The sequence below is a fragment of the Apis florea genome, unplaced genomic scaffold (genome assembly GCF_048593485.1).
Source record: "Apis florea isolate Af1SG1 unplaced genomic scaffold, ASM4859348v1 contig_3081_pilon, whole genome shotgun sequence".
NCBI lineage: Eukaryota > Metazoa > Arthropoda > Insecta > Hymenoptera > Apidae > Apis > Apis florea.
This window is the reverse complement of record NW_028256703.1, coordinates 1,057,144-1,082,239: the sequence shown is the minus strand read 5'-3', so window position 1 is coordinate 1,082,239 and position 25,096 is coordinate 1,057,144. Positions and strand designations below refer to the sequence as shown.

Below are 25,096 nucleotides of genomic sequence, written 5' to 3'. Positions count from 1 at the left end.
CTTATATTAGAAGACATTGATTATTTTTAATATTGTGATTATTCTTTTTATCTATTAAAACAGAGATTAAAAAATTATCATTTTTTTTTCTGAATATTATAAAAATTTTATAAGGAATTTTATAGGGAACTTTAATAATATTATTCACTCATGAAAGTTTTTGATTCATATTTGGTATTATTGATACACTGAATATTGTAATATGATTTTGTAATTGTAAAATATGTTTAACTATAACGTGTAAAATAAGTTTAAGTTTACTCAAAAAATCTTTGTATTTATATAACATAAAACAACGTGATATATATATAAAAATATATACATATATATATATATATTTATTTGCAAAATATTAAAGTAATTGTGTAATTAATAGATATTAAACTTAGAGATTATTAAAAATTTCTTTTTCTAAAGAAATTATAATAAACACGTCTAATATTTAGAATATTAAATTATATAGATTAAAATTTTATCTATTTAGCATATGTAGGCAAATTTATGATTATAGCAATTCTTTACATGACCTCTCAATCATTACCGTGATTATTCGGAAGAATTATTTTTTAAAGAACATTTGAATATAATCATAGAATATTAAAATGGTTATATACGTAAAAAACTTGATTTTACCTTTGTCACGGTCAAATATGATAAATTTGACATCAGTTCGCCATATAAATGCGATGGTTAAAACAGATTCTGTAAAATCTTTATTTTATAAAGAATATGGAGAACCTGCAGATGTTTTACATGTTACAACACAACCTATTAATCAACCAGAAAATAATGAGGTAAATTAAGAAAATATATTTATTTGATATATTATAATAAAAATATTAATATTTTATAAAGGTTTCTGTAAAATGGTTGTTAGCACCTGTTAATCCAGCAGACATAAACACAATACAAGGTAAATATCCAAGTAAACCACCTTTACCAGCTATTCCAGGAAATGAAGGAGTAGGTGAAGTAATAGCTATTGGATCTAATGTAAAACATTTAAGTGTTGGTGACAGAGTTATACCAAACGGCACAAATTTAGGAACATGGAGAACATATGCAAATTATACTTCAGAAGAACTTATGAAGGTATATAATATATTTTTAAATATGAGATATTTATATTTTATTAAAATAATATTATAATTGACTCAGGTTAAAATTTTAGGTTCCTAAAGAAATTGGTACTATAGAAGCTAGTATGTTAAATGTAAATCCATGTACTGCATATAGAATGCTTAAAGATTTTGTAAAATTAAAACCTGGAGATACTGTAATTCAAAATGGTGGAAATTCAGCTGTTGGACAAATGGTTATACAATTATGTAAAGTATGGGATTATAAGTCTGTTAGTGTTGTACGAGACAGACCAAATATACAAGAATTAAAGGTATGAAGAAAATTAAAAATAAATTTTATTCATATAATGGATAATTTAATAAAAAGCTTTTATAGAATCATTTATCAAGTTTGGGTGCTGACGAAATTCTTACTGAGAATGAAATAAGAAAAACTCAAATTTTTAAAAGTAAAAAATTGCCTTCACCAAAATTAGCCTTGAATTGTATATGTGGACAAAATGCATTGGAAGTTTCAAGACATTTAGCACATGGAGGTATTATGATAACTTATGGTGGTATGTCTAGAGAACCTTTAACAGTTCCAATTTCTGCACTTATTTTTAAGGTATATTAATTAATTACATATGAAATAATTATTATTAATATTAAATCATTAATATTTTTTAATAATCTCAATTATTAAATAGGATATAACATTTAAAGGATTTTGGATGACAGCATGGACAAAAAAAAATATGGATTCTATAGAGCGTCAAAATATGTTTCGTGAATTAGGAGCATTATTTAAAAACAAAAAATTAAAGGCTCCACTTCATAAGTTAGTACCATTTCATCAGTATCAAGAAGCTGTTCTAAATGCATTACATACAGATGGCCGAACTGGAGTAAAATATATCTTGGATATGACTAAACCATAAAGTAAATTTTTTTTCTAGATTGTAATTTAACAATTTTTTAACGATTGCATTTTTTATTATACTTAGTATCATTTTTATATATTAAAAATGAATGTTAATATGTTTAATGCAAAAAATAACTTAATGATGTTTGCTATGATACATTTTGTAATGAATTTAATTAAATTAAATTAAATATATTTTTCATTAAAACTACGAAGTAATTTTAAAATAATTCATCATAGATAGCAGATAAAAAATTAAATAAAACTTAACTACATTAATATAAAAAATGAATTATTGTTCTACATAAAAAAAATATTTATTTGTGTGACAGAATTTTTATATATGTAAAGAAAAAGTTCAAGAAAATTTTTATGCATTAATTATACAATGTAATTGAAAAGTAGATTAAAATTATTCCGTTTTATCTAATAATTCCAACAAATTTGTATTATGTTTTATCTCTTCACAATCATTTTCAAAAAGATCTGCACGTATAATATCAAGTTTCGTTTTATAATCTTCATTAAGTTTTGTTTTTTCAAATTTTACAATTGCATCATTGTGACTATCTTTTAAAGAATCAAAATTTTCTTTTATGTTTGCATTATCATTATCTTCATTTGAAAGCAAATTTAAAGTAAAAGGTCGTTTATAGGAAGTTTCTTCAGTTCCTAGTTGAACAGCTAACATACCAAGTTCTGCTTTTATACCACAGTCTTTTATATAATTTTGGTTTTCTTGTTCAGAAGTTAATTTTGATATACCATATGACATTGAATACCTATATAATATTTTTCTTATATATTTCTGCCTTAAAATACATATTTTATATATATTTGATACTTACATATTTTTTCCAAGTATTGTACCGCGTTCTCCAAAAAAATTAAAAGAACCATTACAGTATGTTTCTAAATTTATATCACATAATTTAATATTACAAAAATTAGTTTTATTCTCTTCATATTTTTCGTTATATTTGTGATGCATTGAATTAAAACTTCCATCATCATTTTGTAACCCAAGTCTAAGAAGAATAGATATTTTCACACAATAATATTCTAATTCTTTTATACAATCATTCCTAGCATTCCAAACTTCTTCAAAAGTTAAAATACTATAAAACTGTAGAATCATTAGTAAATTATTTTAAAGATTAAGCATGAATAATTTAATTAAGGAATAAAATACTTACATCAATTACCATTTGATGTACCAATCCAATACATTGTTGAGCATTTGAATTGCTAACCATATCACGCATTGCATCTATATGATTTAACGTTAATAATATAACTTCTACAGGACCAGTAGCTGCAATTAACTGATATTTAACCATCATAATCATTAAATCAAATAGTTTATCCATACTATTTTTATCAAGTTTCATTATTGATGATAATACAACAGATTCTAAAGTAGATCGTAAAAAAGATACTTTAGTCAAAGATTTTTCTTCAAATATAGAAGATAGTCTTTTAGGATTAAGCAGTGCTGCAATTACATCATCTAATACTACAAATTAAATAAAAACACATTAAAAAATTAATCAATATGCAATAATATACAAAGAAAACACATAAATATTTGACATAAATTAATACATTATATATTTTATCTTATAATATTAAACTAGCCTTGTATAGTTTTATCAATACTTATTCTTTGTGCTTTCAATCTTTGTCGCAAAACATATAACATTTCGCCACCCATATTTAAATAAAGTATTGGTGTTGCATATGATGACATTTTTTTTAATCACTTTTTACTTTTAGAAACAAAGTACTTTTATAATTCTAGTATACGTATGAGTTAATTTACCGATAGCGTTGTCTTAGCAACAAAAGTGTACATAAAATTATTCGACGTAATTTAAATAAAATTGCGCAATATTTTATATTTCATAGATATAGACGATCATTTTTTTCAAAAACAAGCATATTGCATTTTAAGTTTACTTGTTTTTTTTTAATCAATAAATTAAGAAATTATATATTTAATTTTGTAAACTTTATTTTGTAAAACACATTAATATTATAACTACAATAAGATAATAATTACATACATTAACTAGAAAAATTTAAGTTATAATAATTAATAATTAATAATAATAATAACAATAAACATTTGAATAACAATTTAAATTTTTTTTTTTCGATTTAAACTTTTGATAATATAAGTCATTTAAAATGAAAGACATATGTTACAATTTTTATTTTTATTATATATAATTTGTCTCAAAACATATTTTAAGTTAAAAAAAAATATTTAACATTTGCATTTTATGTTGAACAAATATTAGGCAATTAATTATAATAGTCTTGTAACAATATTAAGTAACAATAATATTAATTATTTATAAAATAATATAAGTGGACGGTTATATGTAACAAAAAATATTATATTCCGCATTTTTATAAAATATCTTAAATCTAGGTTCAAAATTGGCTTAGTTACATGGAACGGTTTAAATTGTAGAAAGAATTTAATAGCCATATTATTTAAATTCTCACACCGTTTACCCATTTGTAACATATATGAAGATTTCATTCCAAAAAAAATATGCATAAATATTTATCAGTCTAATATTAATCTATATAGTGTATATGTGCTATTGCACGAACTTAATCTTCATATATTTTGTTAATCATTATATTTTTTTTTTATATCATTTTGAGTACAATTTTACTTATAATTTAATTAATATCAATTAAATTTTTAAAATGTATTGCATGTATACTAATGCGCACAGAAATTCGACAATAGAAATAATAATAAAAATGAAAAAAAATATCAGTACTTAAAATTTTTACACGAATTTAATATTTTTTAAATAAATATGAATGTACAGAAACATTTGTTAAAAAAACAAATATAATCTTGAATGATACTCGAAAAATTACTAAAATTAATGCTCAAAAATTTGTAAATATTTTGTACAATCTATATGAAATTATATTACACTTCATCTCATAAATTATTGCACATTATAAAAAATCTAATGACAGATATTAAATATAAGTAAAATATTTTACTTAACTTAAATTATTGAAGATTTTTTAAAAATATTTAATCTGACATAAATTCATCTTTGATTATATGCTTTATATACAAATTTTAAGTACATTGTATCACGTTGTAATTTATAAAAACTCTTTAAAAATATATAACAGTCATATGATATTTTAAACAAAATTCTAAAAAAAAACTATATAAAACACAACTCCATTTATATTCATGCAAATTATAAATCACATTATATCGAAAATAATATTAAGAAATTAGATAATATTAAGATATTAAAATATTAAGAAATATTGCACTCAGTACTTTAATTGATGCAATGAATAATATATTTATTTTAAACAATGTAAAATTCATCTTTAATTTTTGCATCATTTATATAAAGTACATAAACATATTATCTTGAATATACTGAATTTATATATTACATTGAAATAATTGCGCTAAAATTTTATTTTTTACTCCTTGAAGAAATATCACAATTGTTTCTAATTTTATACTTTTATATATGTCCTCTTCTGAAACTGCACAAATTATGCCATTTCTTTTTAGTATATAATGATTATCTAATTTTAGGAATTTCTCGAAATTTTTTCTAAATGAAATTTTTCTATTTCGAGAGAGTATTAATGTTACTTATAATTTAACTTATAAATTATATGTCCAAGTACCTTTTGCTGACTGAATATAGCGAAGAGGGACGATCGTATTTCTAATATCGGGACTTTTTGACCTTCTTACACAATCCTGACTTAAAACCCTGCATCCTGGACTTAAAGTTAAACCATTAAAACTACTGCGAGGGATGCTGTCACTACTTGCAACCCTTCTAACATCATTGGCTTTCTTTTCTTCGCTGTTACTAACTACAGACATTAGATTATCCGGTATAGAGTCCCTAAGATTATATACATTCTGATTATTTCCAAAATATCTTGAATTCGGATGAATAGATATATTTTTTGGACTTCGCATTGAAGTTTCCATACAGCCATTCCGGCGAATTTGACATTTATCAGTATTATCATCGATCGAATGTCGATTACATGTATGATGATCAATATTACAATTTGTATCATTATCAATAATATATTGGCAAGGAATTACCATACTATCGAGAGAATCTGAAAATTCTGGACTTGAAATTGAAGAAACACTGCCCATATGAGAAAAAGTGACCGTCCCCTGATTTTGGGGACGGCGTCAGAAACATCATTCTTCTAATTCATCCATTCGATTCCTAACAGCCATTTCTACTACTTCTAAACTTGGATAGTCAAGCTCTTTAACTAAACATAATACAGCTGATAATATGTTTGAATTCTAAAATCAAAATATTTTATATATTATTTTTAAATCTATTTTTAAATTTTAGTAAAGCAATATATATGTGAAATATACTCTTGTGACAGGCCTTCTGTGGTAATGAAATTGTGATCTACATTTTTCCTTGTCAGAATGTCTTACCCATCCAGGCACTTGGTTTGAATCTTCCTACAATATAGAAAAATTCCATTTGATTCATTTTTTTATATAATTTATATTATTAAATTTTAAATCAAAATTAATAATAATAACTTTAATTCTAACCCTTTCTACATTGTGATGAACTGCCATTCGTCTAGGTTGAGATGATGGTTGATGTTGCTCTTCATAATCTGATTTTATCCTGTGATCATGATGTTCTTTATACTCAGATTTCAATCTATTGTCATAATCATAATTATTTCTTTCTGTTCGTCTCTCATCTAGAATTTCATTTGTAGCATATTGTGTCCTTGGAGACGTTGGTGCATATGTTCGTTGAGAAATATCATTATTACTATATTCTGCATAAGATCTTCTATCATCATAATCTCCATTATGTCTAGATATTGCTGATCGGTCATCATATTCCTAAAAATAATTTTGATAAAAAAGTTTTTTTTACTTATTTTCAACAATAGTACATATTATATAGATATTTGTATTTCATTTAAAAAATATTACAAAATTAATTATACTTAATTATTATTTGTTATATTTGATAACAATATTGATAATTATCTGTTTTCAGTGAACCACTTAGAATTGTCTAAAAGATTTTGTTAAAATTGAAATTCAAAATTTACAATTTATTTGTCATAAAAAAATCAATTAAAGATAAAAATATGCTAATAACATTGCAATATAATAATTTAATCTAAATTTTTTATAAAAATTACAAATTATATTTTTATATATATTATTTTTTATTTTAACAAGAATAAATTTTAATTTTATAAAAATAAATATATAATAAATATATATATAAAGTTAATATTTAAATTTTAATTATATATATTATATTTATAATTATATCTTTACTAGCTACAAAAAAAATCATTTAAAATTAATGTTACTAATTGATAAATAGCAATTAAGTTTGAGTAAGTAATATATAAATTTAACTAATGAATATTAGAACTATCAAGGTAACACTAGAAATAACACTACTTTGCACAAGCATTGTGCAATCTATAAAATGTACCTTGATTATTTCAATAGTGTTAGTAGCCACGTTTTCACTGACGTTGCGCGACTCTGTACGTATAGTGTCATCTTTGCTTTGATTCTTTGACTGTCCATTTGCTTGTTGCTGTCAGTATATGATTGCAGATAAAAGGAGCAATAAAATCATGCTTATTTAAATATTGTTAAATATTGATTTAGATACTTTGCTCAACTAAGAATAAATTACGAATAGAGTTAACATTATACAATTAAAAAATAAAATATATAAATAAAAAAAAATAGAAAATTAATTACATTTCTAATTTTAATATAAAAATAAAAATAATCTAATAATGAAAATTTCAAATATAGAATAATCATTTTCCTTTACATTTTCATTAGACATATATCATATTATATTAATGTACATTTTTTTACATGCAAAAGTACATAACGCAAAGCATTCATTTACCTCATATGCATATTGATTATTTTGTGAATAATGATGTGATGGTGACGCATTATAATTTGCATTTCTATGATCTGGATCATGATACTCTTCTTGAACATGTTGTGTTTCTTCAAAACTTCTCTGTAAATAAATATACATATAAGAAATTGTCTCTTTGTATTAAATAAATAAATGTGCATGTACATATGATATTATAATGATAACATAATTTGTAATTTAGATTTTAATAAAATTATCAGAAATAAAATTTCAACAAAAAGGAAACAATTTCAACAGCTTGATTTTTATATTACCTGATCACTTGAAGAACTATATCTTCGATGTCGTGTCATTTCACTTTCTTCAATATATTCAGTAGTAATATCCTATTTATGTAAATGTTATTTAAGTGTTAAGATTTTGTTAAAATGAATTTATTATGATGAAAATAAATAAAATCATAGATTTAAATATAATGATACATATAATAATATATAGTATATATATCATTAGAAAAATTAAGTAAAAATTTTAATAAAGATATTTTATGATAATAAAAAATGATTTAAATAAATATATTAAAAAGCAATTTTATAAAATAAAAATATAATATAACAAATAATAAATAATCTTACTTCTGGGCTAACTGCATTTGATTGTGGTGGAGAAGCATACATATCAAGAAGAGGATGGACTAAAACACGACCTCTTGTCAATGCAGTTTGCACTTCCTCAGGTGATACTACTTCATCATCAAGTTTTTGTAAATTTGGTAAAGCTCTTAAAACTGATAACCGATACCTAGAAATAAATTAATTATTCGGAAATTTATTCAAATATGCTATATATTCTATTTAAAACAATAAAAAAAGTAAAGATTTTTAAAAACTATCAATGTCTTTTTATTCACATACAAAAAATTATTTTGAATTGAGATTAATATTCGAATTATTTATGGTCAGCAATCAAAATCATTTTAAATTTAATTTTATTAATTGCATATCAATAGTTGAGTATATTATAAATTTAATAAACATTAGCAATTTCCAATAGTCATTAGCAATAAAGTATGATAATCCATTCATCATAATTCAGTGAAAAAATGTGCAAATCCAGATAAAGAATTCCTTTCGCTTCCTGCGTGTACCAAGGAACTGAAAGGATTTTTTATAACAATTTATAAACATGCTGATTGACCTTTTCTGCAAGACCTATCAACATGCACAATTTTATCTCTATTCTATTTCTTTTTTAATGTTTCTTAATATGCATAATTCTAAAAGATTGCATATAATACCCTTCCTTCTCAGCACAAGGATTTTCTCCAAGCCATAAATTTCTTAAGTTTGGTAAACCTTGAAGATAACAAACTTCATTTAAATCTTCGATATTATTATTTCTAACAAATAATTCTTGAAGACTTAAACAGTATTGAAAATCAGCAAGAGTGTTGATATGATTTACACTGAAAACAAATAAAAAGAATTAAAATATAATATGATAATAATATAAATATATCAATCTTTATATATAAAAATGTTTATGATAAAACTTAATTGAATTTTAAAAAAATAATAATATTTGATTTCAAAGATAATTATTTAATAAATAAATATTTAAATAATAAAATTATAATTAAAAAATATAAAACCATATATAATAATATAAAATTGTAGAATATAATGTTATTCATAAAGATAATATATATTGAAAAATTGTTATATGATTATGATTAATATAATAATATAAATATAAAAAAAAACCTAAAATTTTAATAATTTTCAAATATTAAACATTATATATCATAATTTATGTCAAATTATTTTCATTTTTTTTAAAAGAATATTAAAATATACAATGAATTCAGAACATGTGGGTAGAACAACTTTTGTAGATTGTATGTATAATCTTGAGATTTATGTAAATTTATCTATAATAAAAATGTATTAAAGATTATATATATAAATTATTAATATTAAAAATTATAAACAACTGTGATCAATAGTTTTCTTTTTTTAACAAAATAATTTTTATAGTAGTAGTATAAATAACATTTCTATATAAAATGTAAAAATAAATCATAATTAATTACCTTAATGATAATACTTCCACATTTTTCATTTTTCTTAAAATGCTTACATCAGTTAATTCTGTGCCCCTATATTAAAAATATAATATTAATATAAATATCCATTAAATAATTATCCATTAATAATTAAATATTTTTTATAATTTTTAATAATAAATTAATAAAAGATTAATAAAAATAAATCTAAATAGTTAATTAATTATTTAATATTTAAATTAAATATAAATAATTAAATATAATAATATTTTCCTAACATATTTATTTCAGATTTCAACTTAATTATACAATTTTAAGTATAAATATTAATAAATAATTCTTTATTAAATAAATAAACATTCTTTTATTTTATTTTATAAAATATAACGAGAATTATATTGATTCTTAAAAAGAATTAAATAGTATAATATAATAATGAATGTCATTGATTAAATTGAATATTTTAATATAATTACATATAATATATATAATAATGATAGGTAATAATAGAATAATAATAATGATAATGATAAAGAATAACTTATTTAAAGAAATATATTTTTTTAATACTTACCAACAATTAAGTTTCTTTACGGCAGAGAAATCAGACATTCGCGTCCGAGCCACGACCATTTCTTCTGTTAATTTTACCATAATGAAATTTGTAATTTATATGAAAGTACTTGAAATAAAATAATAATAAAAAATTTTGCAGATATTAGAAATAATTACAAAAAAATACAATTTAGACCATTATGCCAAATTTCTTAACTGTAAATCAAAGACGTAACCAAAACCCATCGCCATGATGGTGTGCCGTTGACTAGTTGAAAAGTATAGTAAGAAGCTTTCGTAAAACTTAAACGTTCTCCGCAGTATACGCATGTGTACTATATAACTGATGAAATACAGATATGCGACTCATTTTCATTTCTTTAATTATATTTAAATCTGTTACAAACAGTTCATATAGAAGATACACAAAAATAGCAAAATAATTATTAGCAATAGATATTGAAAATTTTGGTAAATAACGTTTTAAAGTTTATTAAATTTTATAATATAATTCCTCATAATGTAATAACAGTTTTAAATAATCTTTGAGCATATTCACGTTACTTTTTATTTATTTCTAGCTTTTTATCATAATTTACTAGGGAAATTATTCCCGCTTTATTGATACACCCTCTTCTTTTCATTAGAGAAGAATTGGAGTTTTGTAAAATCGAAGACGCACTCGTGATAAAAGAATATTGATGATGCATACATGGTAACACGTGTCAGAACGTGCAAAAATAAAGATCTAGTGATCATATTATTTCTGCAACAGTGTTTATTAATATCAGACATTAGAGATTAAAAAAATGCAGAAAGTTGGAAAATTGAATTCTTCAATTGATATCATTCCATTACAAGGATCTAGTGGAGATTATAAATCAAAAACTATGAATAATAAACACAAAATTGATTCTTCCCATAAATTTTTGCGAGATAAATTATTAATTTCACGTGTACAAACGGTAATTTAATTATTTCATAATATTTAGAATATTTTTAATTTAACTAATGGAATATGTCTACTAAAATAAACACTTTTACATTACACAATTTGCGCGGTAAATTCATGCATTAAAATTAAAAACATATAATGTAATGATTTTTTTTATATGTGTAAAATATTTTTATATAAAGTAGTTTTTAAAAACTCTTAAAAATAAAATTCAAATTTAATATTTTTTTAAAAGTAAAATCTGATCTTATTTTATATTTTGAATATCTTTATGTTTCAGAATTTAACTTTATAATAATTTCATGAAAAATTTAATCATATGATTATTAACTACTTTGAAAAATAATTTTTAAATTTAACATAGTAACAACATATTAACATAATAATATTAATAGTTTCTAAATGATTAATTTTATTATTATTTTAGTATATGCATGAAAATGAAAATAAAGTCTATATTGATGTTAATGAAATGGCAGATGCTTTACAAAAAAAATATAAAGATTACCGTATTAAAAAACGGGGTCCTTTTAGAGCATTAGTACGTAAAGCATATGATGAACTTACAGAAATGTTTGCAAAAAAATATTGTTCTCGTGAATGGCCTGCTTATGATGATGAAGATGAAGAAGAAGAAGTTGATGTTGAGGTATAAATATAAATATAGTAAAGTATAAACATAATATAGTGTATTATTAAATCTTAAGAGAAGTATATTGATTTTAGTCAGATCCTCAAAACACCATGTTAGATGGAATGTTGTTAAAAATGTATAAAAAATCACAAAATAAACAAAATGGGAATTCTAGTGATAAAGAACTTATAGATATTAGTAGTGATGATGATGTAAATAAAATGGAATCAAATTCAAGAAAAGCAAGTGAACCTGAAATTGTAGAAAATCTGCAACAAAAACCAGGTCCATCTTCAAGTACAGAAAAGACTACACATGCTAAAGAAGTTGAGCAACTGAGAAGAGTAAATTTAAAGTTTTTTTTATTTTTGTTTAATTTTTTAAATTTTGTTAATTAATATTATCTAATTGTAATTTGATATAAAATCTGTATTAAAATAGTATAACTGTAAATATATAATTACTAATATTTGAAATTTACTACATTAAAGTAATGTTATGATAGAAATATTGCATTTAATTTTTAATTTAATTTTTATAGCCTAGTAAAGAAATACAGCAAACAACAACAACAAGTACAACAACTACTACAACAACTACAAGTACAACAATAGAATCTGCTAAGAAGCGACAACGTGATGAAGATGCTGATTGTCAATTCACGTTTGTAAGGAAAACTAAAGGAATACCAATTTCTGACCCAAAAATCACATTTTCAGACATAAGAGGAAGTGATAAAACCAAAAGAATACCAATTTCTGAACCAAAAATCACATTTTCAGACATAGGGGGAAATGATAAAGTTTTAAAAACTGTATGTAAATTACTTGCTCATATGAAACATCCAGAAATCTTTAAAGAACTTGGTATATCTCCACCAAGAGGATTTTTACTTCATGGTCCACCTGGATGTGGAAAAACATTATTAGCACATGCTATTGCTGGAGTAAGTTATTATTCTATAAAATTGATTTATTTCTTATTTGATTATTTATTCTATATTTTTAATAACTAGGAATTAGGTATACCATTATTGAAAGTAGCAGCACCTGAATTAGTTACAGGAGTATCAGGTGAAAGTGAAGCAAGAATTCGAGAATTATTTGAACAAGCACTTGCAATTGCACCTTGTGTAATTTTTTTAGATGAAATTGATTCTGTAGCGCCACATAGAGCCACAGCTCAAAGAGAAATGGAAAGAAGAATTGTTGCACAATTATTATCATGTTTAGATGGTAAATTACTATTATAATTAGATTATAGTTAATTATGCTAATCTTAAAATAATTTTTTAAATAGAAAATATATTATTGAATAGAATTAAGTTTAAAAGAAAATGGTACTAGAGTATTAGTACTTGGAGCAACAAATCGTCCTGATTCATTAGATCCAGCTTTAAGGAGAGCTGGTCGATTTGATCATGAAGTGTGTCTAGGAATACCAGATAGAGATGCAAGAGCAAAAATTTTAGCTGTTCATACAGAAAAAGTAGCACTTTCTCCAAATGTTAGTTTATCTACAATAGCTTCGCTTACACCCGGTTTTGTTGGTGCAGATTTAGTTGCATTAATTAGAGAAGCAGCTATGGCAGCTGTGGATAGGTAATTGTTCATTTAATAAATATTTTAAAATTAATTTCTTTAATATATTTCTTTCAATTATATGTTCTTATATTTTTATTAGAATACTTGAAAATTTAAAATCAGTACCAGATAATAAATCTTCAGAAATTCCAGAAAATAATACTGTTATTGAAAAAAAAACTGAAAATTTTGAAAATTCTGGTAATTTAGTAAATGAAGTGACCATTGAACCATCTACCTCAGATCAAAATGTTCCTAAATCAGAAAGTTCTCAAGCAACTTTAGAAATGGACGTAATACAAGAAAATTCTAAATCTCCAGATTTAACGGGGTTACTTACTTGGTTACGTAATGATCCGCCGCTCCCTACAGAGCAGTTATCAAATTTATGTATTGAACATAGTGATTTTGAAACTGCTCTTCGTATTATTCAGCCATCAGCCAAAAGAGAAGGCTTTGCAACAGTACCTGATGTTACATGGGATGATGTTGGCTCTTTACGAGATATCAGAGAAGAATTACAAATGGCTATACTTGTAAATACATTTACATTAATATAATTAAAAGGGTCCAAAAAGTTTAATATATTTGAGTAAAGTAAAATATTTTTTTGTTTAATATCTTAGGCACCAATTCGACATTCTGAACACTTTACAGCATTAGGATTAACAACACCTACTGGAGTATTATTATGTGGTCCACCAGGTTGTGGAAAAACATTATTAGCCAAAGCTATTGCAAATGAGGCTGGTATTAATTTTATTTCTGTTAAAGGACCAGAATTATTAAATATGGTAAAAATATTTTAATAATTATAAATATTATTATACAATTATTTGTTTTTATTAAAAATAAAAATTTGTTTTCATTATTTTAGTACGTTGGTGAAAGTGAAAAAGCAGTTCGACAATGTTTTATTAGAGCAAGAAATTCTGCTCCATGTGTTATATTTTTTGATGAATTAGATGCATTATGTCCCAGGAGGTCAGAAGGTGATAATTCTGCTACTTCGCGTGTTGTAAATCAAATGCTAACTGAAATGGATGGAGTAGAAGGACGACAAGGAGTATTTTTAATGGCCGCAAGTAATCGTCCTGATATTATTGATCCGGCAGTATTAAGACCAGGAAGATTAGATAAAATTTTATATGTTGATTTGCCTACCTCAGCAGATCGTGTTGATATTTTAAGAGCATTAACAAAGGTAATATCTTATAAATTATGAAATATATTTTTTAAAAATTTCTTCCTCTTGAAATAAATTTATATTTATAGAATGCAACAAAACCAAAATTAGCTGCAGATGTAAATCTTGAAGAAATAGGATATAATAGTAAATGCGATGGTTATACTGGAGCTGATTTAGCTGCTTTAATTAGAGAAGCTGGCATAGAAGCATTAAGAGAATTAATGGATATGCATTATTCAGGACAACCAGAAATCTCTATGCGGCATATTGTAGTTGCGTTTGATAAAATAAGACCGTCCGTACAAGAAAAGGTAAACACAATTCATATCAATCATTTTTTTATAAATTAATTATATATTATATATTCTAATTTTTAGGATATCAAACATTATGAAAAATTAAAAAGATTGTATTCAATTAAAAAAAAATCTGATGATACACCTATGGAAACTCCAATAGATACACCTATAGTAGATGTAGTTATGGAACCTATGGAAACGTGAAATAAAAATAAGACTTAAACAAACGTGTAAAAAAACTTCCATTAAAAAGTTCTTTTAAGCAGATGACTCTCACTTAAAAGATAGATATTGTACACCTTAACTTTATTTTTATAGTTGAAACATTTTAGTGTTCATCTCTGACGATCAAAATAAATTATAATATTAGAACTTAATTTTTACTATATTAGAACTTAATTTCTCAAATAAAAAAAAAATTTATTTTTAATTTTCAAATATTAAATATATGCAATACAAAACTATCTTAATATTTCTATAAATAAAAGTGTTTATAAAATTTTTATAAACAAATAAATTTTATGTTCAACATAATTTTGAGTAAATTATACAATTTCCTTTATTTTAGAGACAAAAAAAATTACATATTTTATTTTATATTATTTTAAATAAATTTATATAAAATATTACAACATTATTTATAAAAAATTTAATCTATTTTTTTCAATAATTTTTTTAATGTCTTATAATGAGTTATTAAATTTTTTATCAACAAATAATATGTAATTATAATTAAATTTTTAATATAAATCATATTTTTTTTAGAAATATTAATTTTATTTATAGAAATTAAATTTTATTCCAAAAAATATTTTATTAAATATTAAAAATTTTTTATTAATATTAAAATATTTAATATATACATGATTTTTTTTATTCTAAATTATTCTTATTATAGAATATAAAATACCTTCACCACCTATCTATCAGTCTCATATAATAAGTACATTATAAATAAAATTATAACAAAAAATTAAATTAACTCAATTAATGAATTTTGTTATTTGGTTATAAGATAAAATTGTAATTTAGAAATAATTTTATTAAATTATTAATAGAAAACAAAAAAGAACGTGTATGCACTATTCCAAATTACATCATGTTTTATTCTGTGTATGAAGTAACAATATTATAATGTTATGAAATATAAAAAAATATCTAAAATAGATTTTTTGCTAAAAACTTATCTAGAATGTGATAATTGCAATATTAGTGATATCAAATCAAACTTCTATTGCAAAGAAAACAATTGTTTTATAAGATAAAATATAAAACTTAATAATTTATAGCAATTACATTATGATACATGTGGTTCTGTTGTTCGGTTTTGCACAATCCAAGGATGTCTTAAAACATCTTCTAAAGGTAATCTTTGACCTGGATCAACTATTAATAACTGAAATAGAGAATTAAAAAATTTATATTATTAATAATTTTTTATTTAATTATAAGTAATTATTTTAAAATATAAATCTAGAACTCACTTTAGATATTAAATCCTTAGCACCTTCACTTAGAAATTCTGGAAATGTATATTGAGCTTTCCTAATTTTCATATATGTTTCATTATAAGATTTAGCTAAAAATGGAGGAATGCCTATTAAACATTCATAACAAAGAACACCAAGTCCCCATAAATCTACAGTATGATCATGTGTATTTCCATTAATCATTTCTGGTGGTAAATAATCTAAGGTACCACAAAGAGTATTTCTTCTAGAGGAAGGAGCATGAACAGACCACCCAAAATCTGCTACTTTTAATTCACCCTTTATACCAAGTAATAAATTTTCAGGTTTAATATCACGATGTATCACTTTTTTACTATGACAATATTTTAAAGCATCTGCTAATTGAGATATATATGTTGCTGTTCTAATTTCATCAAAACGTTTCTCAGGTTGAGCATTCAATTCTTTAAATAATTCTCCATTTGGAGCATATTCCAAAATTAAATATATTCTTTTATCATCATGAAAATAGCCATACATTTTTAAAATATTTGGATGCCTATAAAAAAATATTTATTTTTAATAAGAGTATTATTTATATTTATTTTAATTCGGCATATAAAAAATATTATTTTACTAATATATTTATATTATAATTCATAATATATGAAAAAATTTATAATATAATGAATAAATATAATGAAATGTAAGTTAAATAAATTTTGAAATGTTTTTATAATTAATTATCATTATTTGTTTTTTTTTATTATAATATAAATATTTAGAATTTTTACCTTAAATGTGTCTGAATTTCTATTTCTCTTCTAACTTGATGTTCAACATCAGCTTTTTGTATTTGTGCTTTAAATAATACTTTCATAGCAATAATGAATTTTGACTTCTTTTCTCTAGCTAAATAAACATTTCCAAATTTTCCTTTTCCTAAAGGTCGACCAATATCAAAATCAGTTAATACCCACTTCTTATCAGTTTGTTTCTTATTATTTGTAATATTTTGTTCCAGATTCTTTTCAATGTCTAGATTATTGACAATTTTATTTTCTTTTTCATCATCAGTTGCATTTGGTATACGTTCTGTTGTTTTAGAAGATACAGGTGGTAATTTAGGTGGTGGCATCAATTCTGTAGACATTTTAGAATTGTTTTCTTTATTTTGTTTAATATTTGTTACATAAGTACTGCATTGATTTTTTATAGTATCTAAATTTTCTGTATTTTTCAATGTATTTTCAGTTAATATAGGAGCCACTTTTGATATCTTTAATTGTTTAAAATTATTTTCTATTTGTGAAATTGTTCTTCTTTGATCCTTAAGCATCCTCAAATATTACCTATAATTAAAAATAATATAAATGATAATTTAAAATTTATTTATTTAATCAATCTATTACATAAAAAATTATATAAAAATTTATAAAGTATTTCTATATTTTATAAACAATACTTAAATAAAAAACTAATTTTCTATTTAAAGAATTCATAATTCATTAATGTTTTATGAAAATAAGTAATATATTTATTAATAAAAGAATAATTTAAATTCAAATATTTAAATATAATTATATTTTAAATAATTATATATATAAAATAATAAAAATTAATACATACGTTTAAAAATTAAAATATAAGCTACAAACACGTCGTACTTTCAGTTCAATTTCAAAATAACGAATTTGGGCATTCGTTCTTCTGATTGGTCTGAATGTAAAATCACATGTATGAAAAAGATTACAAGATAGTCAACTCCATTAAAAAGTAAAAATTCATAGTTAACAGCGCTCTCTATTATAAGAGGTTAAAAAAATTAAATATTATATATTATACATATATTAAAATGTTTTAAATTATATTATAAATAATTATATTCATAATAATTTATTAAAACATTTTTAATACATTTTCTTTTTACAAATAATATTATCAATAATATTAATATAAAATCTATATGAAAGTTATAAATCTTTTTTATTAATCTCAAATATATCAAATAAATATATTTTGATATTTTAATCAATTTAAATATCATATATATATATATATATATATATATATATATATATGTAATTGGATAAAATGAATATACAAAATTTTCATAAAAATTAAAATTTATTATTATGAAAATATTATAAATAGATAACATTAAAAAAGAATTTTTTTTTTATTTAATTTAAGAATAATAATGAAAAATTGAAACAATATTTGTATGAATCTTAAAATATTTATTTATTTCGTAAGAGTAATATATTTATTATAGTTTAACAAACATTTATAAACAGGGTTCTTTATATATCTATTTTACAGACCATATTTAGAAAAATATTTTATGCAGAAAAAAATTTGTATCTGTCATATACTAACTTAAAATTAAATCAAACGAAGTTACATACTTTATCTTAAATATGGTCATAATTTCACTTATTGAAGTAAATTTTTTTTGCTTCAAATTAAACTTCATTGTTTAAAAGTTTTTTATCAAATAGAAACTCTCCTAACATTCCATGTGTTTGTATTATTTTACCTAAAGATGAAATTTTACCAGCAAGATCACGTTCTCCTTTATATTGTTCAGTTAAAAATTCTCCAGTGAGATAATCTACCAACTGTAATTAAATAATTTATTAAAATAAAATAAACTTAAAATGTATAATATTATAACTTACATGATAATCAACTAAATTTGAATCAATTGGATGTTCACATATTTTAATTAATTCACGAATTTTTTTTGTAACACTTGTTTCTAATTTAAGAGCTTTTTTTAAGGCTTTATAGCCACTGTTCCAATTCTCAATTTCTGCTTCCTAAAAAAAAATATTTAAGTATTTTTTATATATGTATATTTAATTCTATAATTGAATTAAAAATGATAATAATATAATACATAAATTGCATAAATTGAAATAGTAATATATATATATATATATATATATATATATATATATATATATATATATATATATAAATATTGAAATAGTAATATTTTAAATGTTATACCAAAGGAAATCTTAAAAGAACATTATCCTCATTAATATTAGTTAATTGACCACGCATTAATAAATATTCAAGAACTTTTATTGCATGTTCTCTTTCTTCTGCAGCAGATTCAAAAAAGAATTTGCTGAATCCAGGTCGATTAATTACATCAAGAGCAAAATGAGCACCCTAAAATAAAAAATAAAAAATAAATAAGTACAATATTATTTATCCATTATAAAATACATTATAAAATAAAGAAAAAAATTTAATTACCATTGCAAGATAAGTCATTGCAGCTTTAATTTCAACATTCACCTGAGATTCCAAACTTTTAGTACAATCTTTATCCATATCCAACCAATGTTTTGTAGCATTTTCATCAGCTCCTATATTACTTACTATACCTAATGTTAATAAAAATAAAATTCATTACTGATAAAAAAATATAATAATATATTCTTTATTAAAGTATTAAATAATATAATATACATTAAATAGATTCAAAAAAAATAAAGTAATAAATATTTTCAGAAAATATGTTATATTATTACTAAAATACTATTGCAACATGTAAATGCAATATTATTAAATTAATTAAATGTTGGAATTAAAGATAGATAAAATAACTATAACTATTTATTTAGTGTTAGTTACTTTAATTTTTTTATCAAATGTAATAAAATCTTTTTATTTTTTAAGATAATTATTTAAGATAAGAATTCTGTTTTATATATAATTCTATTATATCTATATAATATTTTGCATATATAAAAGATCATTTATTTATTATTTAATTTTCAATAATATCTTTAATTTCCTTTGATAATTTAATATAATTATTTGATGCATTATATAATATAAAAATAATAAAAAAATGAAACAAGAAATTAAATTAAAAAAATTTGTTTAAATAAGAATTAAATATTCCTATCTGAAATAGAAATAAAAATCTATTTTGTGACAATAGAAAAGGAAGTTGATGATATAAAGTAGTTTTGATTAAATTATCTGACTTCTCCGAACAATATGTACAGTACACTCATATTGAGTGTGGACTTTAGAATATGCAGTAATCAATACGTTTATATTGTCACGTAAACCTTATCAAGTGTTATCATTATACAAATAAGATTGTCAATAATGTTAGTAATTAACAGGCTAGAATTATGAAATTCTATTAGTTATTTTGAAATGTAAAAATTATAAATCAAATATATATATAATCTTAATACAAGTTTTCTGAAAATAAAAAAATTACAAATAGACAAATATATAAAGTATAATATAAAATATAAAAATATATATAAAATAATATTGTATAAAAGTAATATAAATTATCATATTATAATAAGAAATTAAAATTTATTTTTTATTAAATCATTTTATTAATAAATTTTATATAATATCAAAAAATTTTATTTTTAGTGATTTATATGATTATAATATTGATAATTAGCAATAATAGTAAATCATGAAAAATGATTTTATATTAAAATTTTATTGTTATTCATGCATATAAAGTGATAATTTGATAATCTTTAATTAGGTCAATAGAGTAATGTTTAATATCTCACATTAAATATAGAAATTACATAAATAAGATGATTCTAAAGTATTTGAAATATTTATTGTAACATATGAAACAGAGAAATATATATATATATATATGTACAACATATAATAAATAATTCAATAAATTAAAAAATAACATAGAAATAACATTATAAATTTAATCATTTATATAAAATTATATAAAATTGTATAAAATTTTTTTTAAAAAATACAAGTAATGATAATAAAATAATATACAAGATGTCCCAAAAATATTAAAATATCCGTAAATTGAAGATTCCTGAAATAATTTCAAATAAAATTTTCCTTTATAAAAACTTTCATTACGGTTTTAATGATTTATTAACAAAAAATACTGGCCAATCACGGAGCATAAAGCCTAATCGAGCCGTGACAGTAGCATAAATTATGTATTGTCGATAGAGCATGAACAAGTTTAAGCAACATATGTTGAAGACGTGTTGAATATTGTAGTTTTTTTCATATTTATATGAATATTTATATTTATATTAAATCTCATATTCAATATATTTTCTACGACATATATTGCTTGAATTATTAGTCTTTGGTTCGGCAGCATGGAACTAACGCTATTATTATGGCTCTAGACCATACGCTCAATGATTATTTAGTGTTTTTTATTAATAATTCGTTAACAAAACGTAATAAAATTTTTTGCAACGGAAATGTTGTTTGAAATTATTCAGAAATCTCCAATTTAGGGAAATTCCAACATTTTTTGTCTTATATGACTGATATATTATGATTAATAAAGTAAGCTGTTTAACGTGATAAAGCTAAATAAAGAAGATAATATTCATACACAGTTTCATAATAATAGAAAATATGCATGAATTGCCTATACTAAAAATTATATTTATATTTTATAAGAATATAAATATATAATGTATATGATTTTCTTTTGTAACTACATGCAATTCTATCTAAAATATCAAATATATATTTATATATTAAAATATTTTTAAAATAAATAATATCTATAATCTCGGATCATTAACGTTTATTATTAAGGTCATTTTATTTCTAATATTGTTATTTGAAATAGATTGCAATTTTATGTTTAATATATCGCAAATTGACGATATATTCATTCTGAGAAAAACAAGTTGTTTACAAAGAATATACGCATTAAGTTATTGCATTATAATGCGAATAAATTATATCTATAACATCTTTATATTATTAGATATCGATTTAAAGATATTAATATTAATAAATACTTATTTCTGTATTTGATATGTATTTCTGTATTTCTCTTCTAGAAATATAGGAGTTTGTTTAAAAATGGAAAGGATAAGGAACAATGAAATCTATCGAAAAATAGCATGCTAACCTCAATAGATGTTTCATATAAATGTATTCAAAATAAATATTGTAAAATAAATGATGAACTTACATGATCTTGTTGCACTGTCATTTCCTAATGATCCATTGATGTAAACGAAAACAATAAGAAGAACATAAAGTAGCTTCATTATTAATAATTATTTATTAAAAGCTATTTTAAAATTCGCGAGAGTGCTTTTAATTTTCCCTGTTTCGGAAGCAACCTTTATACACACTGGTATAGAAGGCTGCTTTAATGAAGCTAGATAAGAGAACGTGCGTGAACTAAATATAATGTACGACCATCGATCATTTAATAATTGATCAACAAATGTACATTCGTACTTTAATCGACGGGGAGTAACTGGAATTTTCTATTCCCTTTCTTATCACGCATGCGCTTTACCTATCAGCTGACTATGACTTCGTGAAAACTACCAACGAACGTGTTGTTCAATGTTCATTGTTGGAAGAACGTCGAAACGAGAGTATTCACGTTACTTCCCTTAAAGCACTTCGTTTTAGTAAGTATATAATAATGAATAATTTAAATTCAGTTTTTTTTATATTATAATTATATATATTGGATATATATAAATAGAAGATGAGATTAATACAATTGCAAAGAATATATTTTTTTATTAAATATGATTTTTTTATTTGATATAAAATATTGCGTATTTCAATACAATGAAAATATTGTGCAATATATCTGATATCTGTAGACAATATCAATTTTTCTTTGACGCAAAGAATATGTAATTTTTTTTTATACTAATGGGTCTTAATTTATATTAATTTTTCTAACTCTTAAATGAATTTCCATATATTTTTTTTTATTATCTATTTCTACTGCTAATTTAATACATTTTTATAAGTATAAAAACAATTGTATGATATTTAAAATTTAACAATATAATTATTATTTCATTTATTTATATATAATATACATAGAAATTATTAAAAATATTATTTTTTTACAAACGAATTATATTAAAATAGAAATAGAAAATCTAATATTAATTTTAGATAATTTTAGATAGTGTTAAATAGTCAAATATTTAAGATAATTTCTTAAATATATTACTTAATTGGCATAAATAATTAATGTAAATATATAATTACAAGTATTCATTAATTATGTTTTACTTTATCTATTGTTTGATAGCACAGAAAACATGTTGTTCTTTGGAATATTATTCATATTTTTGGCAACTACCTCTGCTGAATATTGCATTGATGAGGTGAACAAATTTTGCAGTACTACAAAAAAACATGAGATAGGTGTGTAATGCATATATACAAAAATATTTAATATTTTAGAAAATAAATAAATTTTATATTTAAAAAATTTTTATCTTTTTGTATTTATAAAAATATACAGAATATTTAAATTTTTTATATTTAGGTATTGAATCAAATTGTAATGCAACATATGGAAATATTCATGAACTTTTAGTACCTCTTCAATCTTATGCATATGGCAATATTGAATATAGTTTTCGATTTTTATTAATGTCTACTTATTTGGGAAATTATGAAAATCAGCGTGAAGGATTTAAGAAATTATATCGTAAATATTCTGATGAAATGTGGGAAAATGGAATTGATTTAATTAAATATATTACTAAACGAGGTGGTTCAATGAACTTCGGACAAGAGCCAAAGTTTACTCCTGTATTTATATACTTTATTTATTTACAATATAAGAATAAGAAAGAAATATTACTAATTTCATATTTTTTTAGATGATAAAAACTTTAGAATTGAATGAATTTGCAAGTTTAGCCACAGCACTTGAGATTCAAAAATCATTTGCAAACCAAGCATTAAAGATACATGAAAAAGCAAGTAAAAAACAAGATTCTGCTATTGCTCATTATATTGAAGAGAAATTTTTAGGATCACAAGCAGACCGTGTTCGAGAATTAGCAGGTTATATAAGGGATATGAAACGTTTCATAGATGAAAATAGTAATCATTTATCTATATTTTTGTTTGACCAATATCTTCAAAAAAGTGTATAATTTGTTTACTACAGTTAAAAAGATATATAAATTAAAATTTCATGTTTTCAAATTTTCTATGTATAAATTTAATCCATGATAAAGCATACTCCTTTTTTAGTTATTCAGAATTTTACATTTAGAATTAATATTGTATATTAATATTATATTTTTGTCATATTTCATTTAATAAAATATATACTTAATAAATTATTTGTTTTAATTTGACATTAAGCAATAAAAATATAAATTAAATATATTAAATATTAATACTTATATGATTAAATAAAATTCTACAAAAAAAATTTTTTAAAAAATTCATATTAAAAAAGCAAATGAAAAAAAAATTTATTAGATTAATATCCTATTAGATAAATAAGAATAAATCACCATTAATTCATTTAATATATATACTTGAAATATACTTGCGTTTGATTCTAAGATTATTTGATATCGCGTTTAAAAAAAATTTGTTTAATTTTTCTAATAAAAGATAATATGTATAATAA

General features: G+C 21.8%; 7 protein-coding genes across 12 annotated transcripts; 3 read left to right on the top strand and 4 right to left on the bottom strand.

Moving 5' to 3' along the window:
* The first annotated feature begins 170 nt into the window (after window positions 1-170).
* On the top strand, window positions 171-2,429 carry LOC100870883 (enoyl-[acyl-carrier-protein] reductase, mitochondrial). Its single transcript, XM_012492385.3, has 5 exons — window positions 171-794; window positions 856-1,092; window positions 1,172-1,393; window positions 1,459-1,689; window positions 1,772-2,429. The coding sequence occupies exons 1-5, from the start codon at window positions 603-605 to the stop codon at window positions 2,000-2,002; spliced, it is 1,113 nt and encodes a 370-aa protein (XP_012347839.2). The 5' UTR covers window positions 171-602; the 3' UTR covers window positions 2,003-2,429.
* On the bottom strand, window positions 2,279-6,175 carry OSCP1 (Organic solute carrier partner 1). 2 transcript variants are annotated; one of them, XM_086908750.1, is made up of 4 exons: window positions 5,809-6,175; window positions 3,183-3,502; window positions 2,835-3,112; window positions 2,279-2,768 (listed from the first exon to the last, which is right to left on the bottom strand). In XM_086908750.1, exons 1-4 carry the CDS (start codon window positions 6,173-6,175, stop codon window positions 2,399-2,401), a joined length of 1,335 nt encoding a protein of 444 aa, XP_086764876.1. In that variant the 3' UTR covers window positions 2,279-2,398. The 2 variants fall into 2 exon arrangements, with proteins under 2 accessions (XP_086764876.1, XP_003697844.1); XM_003697796.4 differs by lacking the exon at window positions 5,809-6,175 and adding an exon at window positions 3,625-3,930.
* Window positions 5,952-10,840, bottom strand: LOC100870634 (uncharacterized). 4 transcript variants are annotated; one of them, XM_003697792.4, is made up of 10 exons: window positions 10,574-10,840; window positions 10,027-10,092; window positions 9,232-9,399; window positions 8,570-8,735; window positions 8,249-8,320; window positions 7,956-8,075; window positions 7,521-7,628; window positions 6,602-6,907; window positions 6,413-6,505; window positions 5,952-6,334 (listed from the first exon to the last, which is right to left on the bottom strand). In XM_003697792.4, the coding sequence occupies exons 1-10, from the start codon at window positions 10,651-10,653 to the stop codon at window positions 6,224-6,226; spliced, it is 1,290 nt and encodes a 429-aa protein (XP_003697840.3). In that variant the 5' UTR covers window positions 10,654-10,840; the 3' UTR covers window positions 5,952-6,223. The 4 variants fall into 4 exon arrangements, with proteins under 4 accessions (XP_003697840.3, XP_086764873.1, XP_086764874.1 ...); XM_086908747.1 differs by lacking the exon at window positions 7,521-7,628; XM_086908746.1 differs by lacking the exon at window positions 8,249-8,320 and having other exon boundaries at window positions 6,169-6,334.
* Window positions 10,610-15,748, top strand: smid (nuclear valosin-containing protein-like smid). Of its 2 annotated transcripts, XM_003697788.4 has the most exons (12): window positions 10,610-11,025; window positions 11,136-11,519; window positions 11,937-12,158; window positions 12,236-12,487; window positions 12,685-13,089; window positions 13,159-13,378; window positions 13,462-13,744; window positions 13,827-14,262; window positions 14,353-14,520; window positions 14,604-14,930; window positions 15,002-15,226; window positions 15,293-15,748. In XM_003697788.4, the coding sequence occupies exons 2-12, from the start codon at window positions 11,364-11,366 to the stop codon at window positions 15,416-15,418; spliced, it is 2,820 nt and encodes a 939-aa protein (XP_003697836.1). In that variant the 5' UTR covers window positions 10,610-11,025; window positions 11,136-11,363; the 3' UTR covers window positions 15,419-15,748. The 2 variants fall into 2 exon arrangements, with proteins under 2 accessions (XP_003697836.1, XP_086764869.1); XM_086908743.1 differs by lacking the exons at window positions 10,610-11,025; window positions 11,136-11,519 and having other exon boundaries at window positions 12,027-12,158; window positions 12,240-12,487.
* A 551-nt stretch (window positions 15,749-16,299) lies between these two features.
* On the bottom strand, window positions 16,300-18,468 carry LOC100871002 (aurora kinase C). The gene is made up of 4 exons (XM_003697795.4): window positions 18,295-18,468; window positions 17,460-18,017; window positions 16,699-17,224; window positions 16,300-16,610 (listed from the first exon to the last, which is right to left on the bottom strand). Exons 2-4 carry the CDS (start codon window positions 18,002-18,004, stop codon window positions 16,512-16,514), a joined length of 1,170 nt encoding a protein of 389 aa, XP_003697843.1. The 5' UTR covers window positions 18,005-18,017; window positions 18,295-18,468; the 3' UTR covers window positions 16,300-16,511.
* A 416-nt stretch (window positions 18,469-18,884) lies between these two features.
* Fer1HCH (ferritin 1 heavy chain) lies at window positions 18,885-23,104 on the bottom strand. The gene is made up of 5 exons (XM_086908751.1): window positions 22,652-23,104; window positions 19,936-20,066; window positions 19,681-19,848; window positions 19,347-19,487; window positions 18,885-19,286 (listed from the first exon to the last, which is right to left on the bottom strand). Exons 1-5 carry the CDS (start codon window positions 22,728-22,730, stop codon window positions 19,131-19,133), a joined length of 675 nt encoding a protein of 224 aa, XP_086764877.1. The 5' UTR covers window positions 22,731-23,104; the 3' UTR covers window positions 18,885-19,130.
* Fer2LCH (ferritin 2 light chain) lies at window positions 23,048-24,797 on the top strand. The gene is made up of 4 exons (XM_012492393.3): window positions 23,048-23,105; window positions 23,750-23,865; window positions 23,990-24,258; window positions 24,330-24,797. The coding sequence occupies exons 2-4, from the start codon at window positions 23,760-23,762 to the stop codon at window positions 24,606-24,608; spliced, it is 654 nt and encodes a 217-aa protein (XP_012347847.1). The 5' UTR covers window positions 23,048-23,105; window positions 23,750-23,759; the 3' UTR covers window positions 24,609-24,797.
* Window positions 24,798-25,096: the final 299 nt, after the last annotated feature.

Bases quoted from the DNA above. Each gene is read 5' to 3' on its own strand.
- OSCP1 (XM_086908750.1), bottom strand. From the start codon at position 6,175: ATGGGCAGTGTTTCTTCAATTTCAAGTCCAGAATTTTCAGATTCTCTC. The intron at 3,113-3,182 runs GTAAGTATTTTA...ATGATTCTACAG, and splicing joins TACATCAAATGGTAATTGAT to TTTTATAGTATTTTAACTTT. The intron at 2,769-2,834 runs GTAAGTATCAAA...AATATTATATAG, and splicing joins ACAATACTTGGAAAAAATAT to GTATTCAATGTCATATGGTA.
- smid (XM_003697788.4), top strand. From the start codon at position 11,364: ATGCAGAAAGTTGGAAAATTGAATTCTTCAATTGATATCATTCCATTA. The intron at 13,379-13,461 runs GTAAATTACTAT...ATTATTGAATAG, and splicing joins ATTATTATCATGTTTAGATG to AATTAAGTTTAAAAGAAAAT. The intron at 14,931-15,001 runs GTAATATCTTAT...TTATATTTATAG, and splicing joins TTTTAAGAGCATTAACAAAG to AATGCAACAAAACCAAAATT.
- LOC100870634 (XM_003697792.4), bottom strand. From the start codon at position 10,653: ATGGTAAAATTAACAGAAGAAATGGTCGTGGCTCGGACGCGAATGTCT. The intron at 10,093-10,573 runs GTAAGTATTAAA...TTTTTAATATAG, and splicing joins GTAAAGAAACTTAATTGTTG to GGGCACAGAATTAACTGATG. The intron at 6,506-6,601 runs GTTAGAATTAAA...TCTATATTGTAG, and splicing joins TTCATCACAATGTAGAAAGG to GAAGATTCAAACCAAGTGCC.
- LOC100870883 (XM_012492385.3), top strand. From the start codon at position 603: ATGGTTATATACGTAAAAAACTTGATTTTACCTTTGTCACGGTCAAAT. The intron at 795-855 runs GTAAATTAAGAA...TATTTTATAAAG, and splicing joins ATCAACCAGAAAATAATGAG to GTTTCTGTAAAATGGTTGTT. The intron at 1,093-1,171 runs GTATATAATATA...TTAAAATTTTAG, and splicing joins CTTCAGAAGAACTTATGAAG to GTTCCTAAAGAAATTGGTAC.
- Fer1HCH (XM_086908751.1), bottom strand. From the start codon at position 22,730: ATGAAGCTACTTTATGTTCTTCTTATTGTTTTCGTTTACATCAATGGA. The intron at 19,849-19,935 runs GTAATTAAATTT...TTTTTATTTTAG, and splicing joins CAATGACTTATCTTGCAATG to GGTGCTCATTTTGCTCTTGA. The intron at 19,488-19,680 runs GTATAACATTTA...ATTTTTTTTTAG, and splicing joins TTCTTTTAAGATTTCCTTTG to GAAGCAGAAATTGAGAATTG.
- LOC100871002 (XM_003697795.4), bottom strand. From the start codon at position 18,004: ATGCTTAAGGATCAAAGAAGAACAATTTCACAAATAGAAAATAATTTT. The intron at 17,225-17,459 runs GTAAAAATTCTA...ATTTTTTTATAG, and splicing joins GAAATTCAGACACATTTAAG to GCATCCAAATATTTTAAAAA. The intron at 16,611-16,698 runs GTGAGTTCTAGA...TCTCTATTTCAG, and splicing joins CTAAGGATTTAATATCTAAA to TTATTAATAGTTGATCCAGG.
- Fer2LCH (XM_012492393.3), top strand. From the start codon at position 23,760: ATGTTGTTCTTTGGAATATTATTCATATTTTTGGCAACTACCTCTGCT. The intron at 23,866-23,989 runs GTGTGTAATGCA...TTTTATATTTAG, and splicing joins TACAAAAAAACATGAGATAG to GTATTGAATCAAATTGTAAT. The intron at 24,259-24,329 runs GTATTTATATAC...ATATTTTTTTAG, and splicing joins AAGAGCCAAAGTTTACTCCT to ATGATAAAAACTTTAGAATT.